This window comes from Centropristis striata, chromosome 13 (genome assembly GCF_030273125.1).
Source record: "Centropristis striata isolate RG_2023a ecotype Rhode Island chromosome 13, C.striata_1.0, whole genome shotgun sequence".
Taxonomy (NCBI): Eukaryota; Metazoa; Chordata; class Actinopteri; order Perciformes; family Serranidae; genus Centropristis; species Centropristis striata.
This window is the reverse complement of record NC_081529.1, coordinates 13,393,786-13,403,840: the sequence shown is the minus strand read 5'-3', so window position 1 is coordinate 13,403,840 and position 10,055 is coordinate 13,393,786. Positions and strand designations below refer to the sequence as shown.

The window sequence follows — 10,055 nt, the reverse complement described above, 5'->3', positions numbered from 1 at the left end:
ATTTAGCAATGGTGGACCCAGTTTGGTTTTCTCACCAATGATGCAGCTTTGAGTGTCATGGCCCAAAAACATTTAAAAAAAACACAGGACTGACTGCGTGATGCGTAATATCTCCATCATCATCACCAACTGACGCATATGGCCTCTTCACACACCCTTTTGCTTCACACACACTCACGTACACGCGCGCGCGCACGCACACGCGCTATGGTGCGACACCTCCTTCCTCCGGTGCTGCTAAACTATATAAATCACCTCTGTCGGAGTTTGAAAGCAACGTGCAGCGACCTGCAGAGTAAAGACTGATAGAAGAAGAGACAAGACAGCACAAACAGTCCTCCACCTGTGGCTCCAACTTCTACCTGTAACTTCCTATCAAGGTACGTCTTCACTCTTCACACTCTTTATTCGTGTTTTCACAGGGATGACAAAGGCGCGTTTGATTTCAATATGAGAAAGGGTGGTTTAATTTTGGACACACTTGGTTTGCCGTATTCTGTGCAAAGTCCGAAATAGAAGTTACAAAACGACCCTTTTGAAGAGGAATGCACGTTGCTCGAGTAATATGAGACGCATTTAGCTTTTATGAGTAATATTTTCAAAATAAAAGCCCCTTTGCCATGTCTAAATATTTTGTTAGGATTTTTTCAACTTTTGCGGAAAAGCTGAAACTGCACCCCGCCCTGCTATTTTGGTACCGACTCTCAAAAGCTCACGTCAGACTAATGGTTTAAGATGACTTCATTAACTTTATTTCTCTTAGGATGTGATATTTAATAAGCAAAAATATTTAAATAAAAGCAGGAGGTTAGTACACGTCTTTTTCTTATGTTGGCTTTCTCATCTTGTTTTTTTTTTTTTGGTAACTCCGCTAACAGTCAGTTTCAGAAGAAGCAAGATCTTCTCCAGTAGCTGCTGCTGGGAGAGCGTTCAGCACCACGGACAGCGCCGACATATGACACATCTTAATGCAGACATACACAGTAGATGACTCGCTCATTTTATTAAATAAAGAAATAAAAAAATTATATATATCGTTTAAAAATAATCACTTAAAATGTTATTTAAAAATGTAAAAATGTTATTAAAAAAATAATAATACATATTTTTTTATTTTTTTAAAATTAAAATCTTATTAAAAAAGGAAAAAAAAAATCTCTCATTTAAAGCATTGCAGGCAGCAGTAGAAAGAGGCGACAACGTTAAAATGTATCTGTAACATAGGCGATCTATGGTAAGAGATTCACGGTTTTTGCATGAAGGTTTTATAAATACAAGGAGGAGCTAATAATTCATAATGAATTTATTGTTCCACGACTCAATTGTTATTATGAGGAACAACTAAATGAGAAGCTCAAGTAGAAGTTGGCTACACACACACACGTATATATATATATATATATATATATATATATATATATATATATATATATATTAGGCTATTTTGCTGGTAAACAGTGTCGTAGTGGCAGGTTTAAAGGTTTTATACTATTTCTCTTTTTCAGTATTTCTTGGTTGATGTTTTTGCAACCACAGAGCAGTTATGATTATGAGTCAGCCAGTGATCTCTTTTGAGTGAGTCTTTTAATTAGTTGTAATGTGTTCTTATTGATTTGGAGGTATGTCAAATTAGAGGTTTTATTGTTTCCTCCCCTAAGATTTTAGCAGCTTACAACTATTATTATTATTATTATTATTACTAGTAGGATTAGAAGTAGTGGTAGAAGAAGTTTCAATGATAATATTAGCTCAAAAGCTCAATTAATATAGCTTCCTCATTAAACCCCCATTCGAAAAAAGTGGGATGTAAATAAAAACAGGATGCCTAAAATTCTGAATTCAGTGTTCATTTACAAAATCAAAAGTTTATATGTTTGAACATAAAATATACTGTCTTTGTAGAGTTTGTAACTGAATATATGCCAATTAGAATGAGCAAATGATTTTGGACAATGTACAAACTTTTTTGAATCTGGGTTATTATACACTTGAAAGGAAATCGAGCAGCCTCAACAGCATACAGAGTTTTTATCAAGACATCTCAGATGTGCACCACATTGCTATAATTTATGTCCATTCCATGACAACCATCAAAACCCCTGATGATGCGTGAAATGAGTTTCTTCCACTGGAGGCAATCCATTTTATTCATCTTCCTCAGGAGCTCAACAACACTCAGCCAGGGGAGTCTGACAATAAGTCAGTCTGTGGCTTTTACATGATACATATTGACTTGTTCAACAGCTTCACACCCCTCTTTTTCTTGTCAGCCAGTGTAGCCTAAGTAGACATTTCCTAGAAAGACAAATTACACTGTTTTTCCACCCTGCACCCCACAGAGGTTTGACACGCACCAATATTTTTTCCATTAGAAGAGAAAGAGAAGATGTGTTTATCAGCCCTTACGCCTCCATCACTCAATTTCCCTCAGTTTTCTGAGGTGTAATGGGATTAATTACTTGCTGTTACAGATGGCCGTGATGCTGAAGCCATGGACAGTGATGGTGGCCGTTGTGCTGTGTGTGCTGGTGTGTCTGGGGACGCTGGCAGATGCCTACCCCCCAAAACCTGAGAACCCTGGGGAGGATGCCCCACCTGAGGAGCTGGCCAAGTACTATACCGCCCTGAGACACTACATCAATCTGATCACCAGGCAGAGGTACACACACACACACACACACACACACACTGTATATGGCACAGGTATTTGTGGTAAATTGTTATGTTGTATATTTCTGTAAATTTGGCAGCTAAACAACATTATCAGGAAAATAGAAATTCATCCGAAATTCATCCAAAATGAATAATCGTAAGAAATAATTCTAAATTCTAGATATTGTAATTATATTATTGTATAACTATATAACTATAGGGAAGGCAGAAATAAGATAGAAATCTGGGGTTCCTCTGCTGCTCTCCCTAAAAGGTTAGATTGACTCTCTGGAGTCACCGATAACAACGGTGTGATCGAGTCACATAACTTCTTTGTGACATCACCACGTAAAAACAAAGCGGTGTCTAGACCTACTGTCAACTACCCTCTAAAGTATTGGCTTGAAACTCCATGCCAGTTCTTGTTTGATGATGATAGTAATAATTGGAGATTTTTAAACGTCTACTTCTCCGGCATAATTTCACCTAGAGACTCCATTTAAACTTTAAACAGTAGACACAAGTCTTGTGTATTGGTGTATTTATCCACGTTTCGATAGGTCATATAGTTTTTTATCAATCCCTGTTCAATGAACATGATCATTTTTGGAGAAATTCTGGGATTATAATGGGTGTGTATTGCACGGAATGTTCGTGCCACAGTGTGTGACATCATCGCCAGAGTGTAGAGGGAGAGAATAAATTGTCAAAAAATTAATTTGAAAACTGCGCTCCAGGCCGCAAATTCCACTCTACAGAAATAATTTATACATAGAAACGTAGAAAAATTTGTCTTCTCACTCACAATCCTCTGGTAAAGCTGTCAGAGTTATAGTTTGGGCGTAGGACGCACAGATACACCACCAACACCACCAACAGCCTCATTGGCTCCCATATTAAAAACGCAGGGAGATTTTTAAAAGAAGGGAGATGTAACAGTTTTTTTAGATCGCTCTAACAAAGCTATTTTTTCATTTTTCTGAAAAAAAAACAAACATATGTAGACGTTCAGGAAGAACTCGGGACGCTCAAAGTGAAGTCGGATCAATGATAGGTATTATGGTTTTGCCAAAAATACTTTCTGTTCGAGGCCATAAATTCGAGTCTGTCCACCTCTGCTGTCACACTTTCGGAACCTTAACAGCTGCAGTTAATTCTGTTGATTGCTTTGATCTGATTGCCTTTGATCTTTGATGTGATTACAGTTACAGATACACACACACACACACATGCACTAAAGTGCGCACACTCCTCACACATGCATACACATGCTTCATACACGCACACACACACACAGGTAACTTTATGTGATTTTCGCTACACACACACACACACACACAGGTAACTTTATGTGATTTTAATTACGCACACACACAAACACACACACACACACACACACACACAGGTAACTTTATGTGATTTTAATTACACATACACACACACACACACACACACACACACACACAGGGTGTGTGGGGCGGCTGTGGCTCAGTTGGGAGAGTTGGTTGGCCCCCAACCGAGGGGTTGGTGGTTTGATCCCTGACCATCGCAGCCTACATGTCGAAGTATCCTTGAGCAAGATACTGAACCCCAAATTGCTCCCGATGTGCTGTGTTCATCGGTGTGTGAATCGATTCCCAATGGTGGCAGGTGGGACCGTTTAGGGTAGCCTCTGCCACCAGTATGAATGTGTGTGTGAAAGGGTGAATGAGCGCAGTCTGTATTGTAAAGCGCTTTGAGTGGTCGCAAAGCGACTAGAAAAGCGCTATATAAGTGCAGGTCCATTTACACACAGACACTTTTTTGAGGTTAAAGGGCATAGTTTGAAATCTCTGAAGAATCTTATCATAGTGTACACACACCCGCAGTAGCCCCCGTGGCCCTTTCAGAATTTCCCCAGAGGAAATTTTCTAGTTGAGCATTATTGTTTTAGGGGTTCAAAATGTTGAAACAGTAAGTAAAAAAATGAATAAATTAATAAATTAATAATTATCAGGTCATAAAGACGAGGTTGTTTTGAAAAAAATGTTGCCAACATGGCATGGTAAACATTTAAAGTGGTATTTACAGGCAGAATGAAAAGTTTTCAAAAAACAAAATAGCCCAAAACTCCAAAGGGTTAACCTCCCTTTAGCCAAACCACTCTACTTTCTTCTCGTCATTGTTCTACAGAACCTGAGGATAAATCTGAATGTTATGGAGGGTCTTCATAAAGATAGCAGGTTATACATCATCCATCAGTGGAATGGATCATATGTGGAAACCCTGAAATTGAAAATGAACCCTTCCTCAAACTGATTTTCAGGTGTTAAGCTAATAAAAGTATATCAGCAGCTGAACTGAGTTAGCCTTTTTTCCTTCTTCTTCTTCCCATTTGCTTCTTAAATCAAAATCTTTGTTTGCCATTAGAGCAAGTTTCACACTCACAGTTAAGCCTGAAGCTCTGTCAATGTGTGATCCCCCTTACAACACACACACCGCACCCCAGGCCTCCAAAAAAAAAAAAAAAAAAAAAAACTTCACTCGCACATGGAGCTCCGTAGATTAGATTACTGGCCACTCTCAAAAACCTCCAGGCCTCCAAATCAACAGGACCAGAGCAATAACATTGGTACAGATGGAGCCAAGAAAGAATCCCAAATCCAGTTAGTGGAGCCTGAGCCGAGGCCTGTTGCTCTCAGGTATAAAAGTCCCTGGTACGGAATCGCCAGATGGAATATTTGATTTTGAGGCAGTCTGGCTTTTGAGTTATCTGGTCTCCTTCATGAGAGCCAAATAGGTCATTGATATTTAGATACTGGTCTTAAAGAAGACTCATAATCCCATTCAGAGTCAATTGGTTTACAGAAGAGGGTTTTTACATTTCACTAGAGAGTTGCAGATGAAGACGTATCATATGTGATAAAGGTAAATTAATGCTTATATGACGGTTTGGAGAATGCTGGGGAATATGATGGCTGTCAGCTTCATGCTGGATAAAACTGATGGATCTGGGCAGTGAGGTGCTTTGAATAACTCAACTAATACACTGGTGTCTTTACCAAAGCCATGAGAATCAGAGACTGTCCCCTCAAAAACGACCCATAAGATGTTTTGAAAAGCAGCTTATAACGGCTGTTTGTAGTTAGTGGTGAACTCTAGTGGCTATTTCAATTAGGAAAGACACACTAATCAAACTCTGACCATTTTGCGGTAACAAGGTTTTTTAACAATCCTGTTATGTTGACCCATTTCAAAGTTTAAAAATCTAAAAAATATTGTTAAAAGTATTTTTTCATAAAAAGAAAAAAAAGAAAAATGTAAAACAACCCCCCCCCCCCCAAAAAAAAAAAAAATCAATGTCATGTAAAACTATTGTATTGTTTATGTAATTCCTTCTAATGCACATAAAATAAAAGTTTTAACATGCATTTTTAAAAAAAAAAAAAAAAAAGTGAATTATCCTCATTGAACCATGAACCACGAGTTATTTATGAATTATAAATAATGTTTATTTGGATTTTTTAGTTTCTTGGATAATTAAACATGCCCCGGGTCAAACTGACCTACTAACAATATTGCTGTTCCTGAGAAACGAACATAACAGGAGGGTTAAATGGCGGACGGTATGTTAAGGTATGAGAACGTGTTGATCTCCTGCCACCAGCAGGGGTGCTCATTTTGAAAAATGCCTCTGCGGATTAATTCTTTTAGGTAACAAACAATCTATGTGGTCATATGGTTTGGAGGACTTGTTGGAAAATCAGAGCTGTAGCTCCCAATGAGGTCATATACTCCAAAGTTTTCTGGGGAATTTTACAAGTTAGAATTTGTAATTTTTTAAAGCTGATTCCAGTATTTTTACACCAGAATTCAGGATTCCTCTAGAAGAATTTCAACTAATTTCAACAGCCTTTTAACTCTTACATATACATAAGACACTTCAAACCCTTTCACTGCTTAAACTTCAACTAACACTTCCACTACTTAATTTAACATCTCACAAGCAAATCTTTAGGGCGTATGAATCTGTATTTGCTACTGTCTTTATTTGGTAAGCTAGCATGCAGACTTTTTGGAAGAGAACTTTATGACGACAATATCTAGTTTTCTAATAGTTTTGTCAGAAGTTTCCTGCAAATGTCTCTGCAATATGGTATGCATTGTAAAAGAAATAGTGACAAAGTTCTGTAAGAATAAAGGTAGTTGGTGAGCAGTTGGTGATTTTCACAGGAGATTTACTGAAAGTGCTGCTCTGAATTTAAATGTTATGAGCAGAAAATACAATACAATTTAATACAATTTTAATAAAAGATGGCTGGGTATTGCTTTCATTTGAATTCATATGGCTTAGTGACATAATTTAGCTTTGGAGAGAGCAAAAGACAAACTGAGAGAGCAAGAAAGAAAGGAGAAAGACATGAACAGAATCAGATACGTGGGGGAAAGGGAGTCAAATGGAGAGTCAGACAGATTGAAAATAGAAGAAGGAGCAACCAGGGAGACTCAGGGAAATATTCGGATGCAGACAGGCCATTATCACAGGGAATAACATTTTATAACCTGATGTGTCACACTGTGTGACAGCTGAGACACAGCGGTTTGATTGGTTTCCTACAGGGCAAGAATTTAACACACCTCCCTATGCAAGTAACGAAGCATAAGATTGGGAGCTGGAGGCAAAGTGGGAGGTGGAACAGGTGGTTGATGGGAAAACAGAAGAACTGCAGGTCGCACTGCAGGGGTTGTGTTGAATGGCGCTGTTTCACGCACATATGCACACATAAACTCACACACACATTAGGAAGTAAACTTTCTGTTAAGTGGCTCTGTGGTTTTACATTTGCAGCTCTCTTGGACACCTGGTGTCCTTATCACAAGAATGATAAGACTCATCCAGAATCGGAAATGGCACCCTTTTACACACACACAAGAAGGCCAATAGATCAGATAGCAATTGTGTTTTGCTCCACAGTTTCTCACAGATATTGCCTGTGGGAGCACAGACAGTTTGTATTCTCACAGAAGTAAGATGTGACTACAATCATGTTTAGGCTTTGTAGCTCATAGAAACATGCCTGTAAGAACAACTCGGTTTGCATGTAAGTCCAACTTCTGTAGAAGATGAAGTGTGAATAATTACAGAGATCGGGGCTCATTCTGACTGGGATCCTGCAGAGTGATGTCAGTCTGAGTCCAGCGCTGCATAACTTGCCTCCTGCATTGAGACCAGTCTTTTTCTCCGTTTTTTTTGTGGGCTTCCAATCTACGAACCTGAGACCTTTACAATACCATATTTAATGACAGCTCATCCAACAGTTGCTGAGACATGTCACCATAGCTAGTAGAATTGTCTTCTAGTTACCATGGATATCTCGACCAAATTTCTTTGCAATCCATCCAATTTTTTGCCTGCAATGCAAAAATGTTGTCTTCTTATCTCTGTACCAGGTATGGAAAGCGTTCAACTCAGGAGGATGTGGTTGCAGAGCTGCTGTTTGGTGGTGACAGCAACAGAGACCAGAGATCACGGTAAAATCACACACGAGCTGAAGTGGTCATGTGACCTGTAATGAACCCATTGGAAGCAGTAGACATTCTTTCTTTTGTTCCTCCACAGATATGATGACTCCTATATGTGGTGAATCCCCCACCCATCTTCCTCCTCATCAGGCATTCCCTCTGGGGGCATCCCACAATGCACCTGGAGGGGCCAATATGTGCCTCTCACCTTTGACCCCTGAACCCGACCCCAACCGAAGACCATCACTGACCAGAACACTAGCTCTCTCTGTCTCTCTTGTCACTGTCTCACATCACTCTCATTACAGCAAAATTGTACATAATTTACTATTGAAATAATATCTATATCTATACATATATATAGATATCAGAGCTACTAATCAGAAGGTGGAACTGTGTCTGTGTGTGTGTGCATGAGCATTGACGTCCCTCCATGGTGTCCAACACAGTTAATAGGAGGAAATTCTTATTTTACTGTTGCTACTGTAAAAAGTAACATCAGCAAAGAAGAATAAAAACCGGTCTGTGTGATTAAAATGTGTTGTTGAGTCAGGATGTTTTTTTTCCGGGGGATTCATGGAATGATGCTGTAAGTGTGTAGACTGTACTATTGTACTAATAAATCTTCGTCTGAACCCCTCTGGATAGTGGATGATTAAAGTTACAATTCCACATTTTCCCAAAAAGTTTGGACAGGGACATGTTTACCACTGTTGGGTCACATATTCTATCAAAACCACTCATTCAGGAACTTAGGACAATCATTGTTGAAGCTTTGAAAGCAACATTCTTTCTCATTCTTGTTTAATATAAGATTTCAATTGTTCAACAGTCTGGGGTCTCCATAGTCATATCACACATTCACAGTGGGAGAGAGGAAATAAGCAGGGATGTCAACATATGTCGCTCCAAAATCTGTATGTAGCATTCAGCATTAATTCATGGAAGTTACAGATGCCCGGGGCATTTACACCCCCCACCCCATCACACATGTTGGTTTTTGAACTCTGCACTGGTCACAATCTGGATGGTCTTTTTCTTCTCTAGCCTGGAGGACACAACGTCCAGGATTTCCATAAACAATATTTAATGTGGACTCAATGTTTTCATTTTGCATCAGTCCATCTCTTATGAGCTCGGGCTCAGAGAAGTTAGTGGCATTCCTGGATGTTGTTGAAAAAACATAAAGTTTATGAGTTAAAAACATTAAATAAATTGTCTTTTACAGTTTTCAATTAAACATGTGTCAAAAAGGATTAGCATTTCATCACAGTCTATTTTTATTATGTTTTGCCGCAGCATCCCGACTCTTTTGAAACCAGGGTCGTAGATAGAACATGATAAGAACATATCTATGATGCCCTTCCACTGGGGAAAACATGATGAGGGGCCTTTAAATGGAGAAAATATAATGAGGTGACTCGCAAGGTGCCTTAACATTCCCTAGGGTGCTATTTTAGTAGAGAAAACCTGATAGAATGCCATTGAGGGTGCCATTAAATGGGGAAAACGTAATAAAATGATCTCAAGGAAGTCCGTAAATGGAGAAAACATGATAAAGAGCCCCTTAGGGTGTTGCATGATGTGATGCAGTGCCATATACGCTGAGACATACTAAAGAACTTTCTGGTGCCCCATCACATGCTGCTCGTGCCCTTATTACTTGTTTCGCCCCTGCCCCTCAGACAGCTTGAGTCCACCACAGTGGCCAAGGCAGTCCTCCTTATATAAGATGGTGGTGTCATAATATATTGTTAACAAATTCCAAGAAAAGACCAAACACCAATTTCTTCGTCCATCTCTCAATACTTTATCTCCCTAACCTTGTCTGTTTCGGTTGACTAAAAAGCCTTCTGGCTTCTGTTGAAATCGTATATCTTTAAAAATGGCTCTCACATATA

General features: G+C 39.0%; 1 protein-coding gene across 1 annotated transcript; it reads left to right on the top strand.

Annotated features, from left to right (window-relative positions):
• The first annotated feature begins 279 nt into the window (after window positions 1-279).
• pyya (peptide YYa) lies at window positions 280-8,943 on the top strand. The gene is made up of 4 exons (XM_059348199.1): window positions 280-380; window positions 2,472-2,659; window positions 8,083-8,163; window positions 8,252-8,943. The coding sequence occupies exons 2-4, from the start codon at window positions 2,472-2,474 to the stop codon at window positions 8,274-8,276; spliced, it is 294 nt and encodes a 97-aa protein (XP_059204182.1). The 5' UTR covers window positions 280-380; the 3' UTR covers window positions 8,277-8,943.
• The last annotated feature ends 1,112 nt before the right edge of the window (window positions 8,944-10,055 follow it).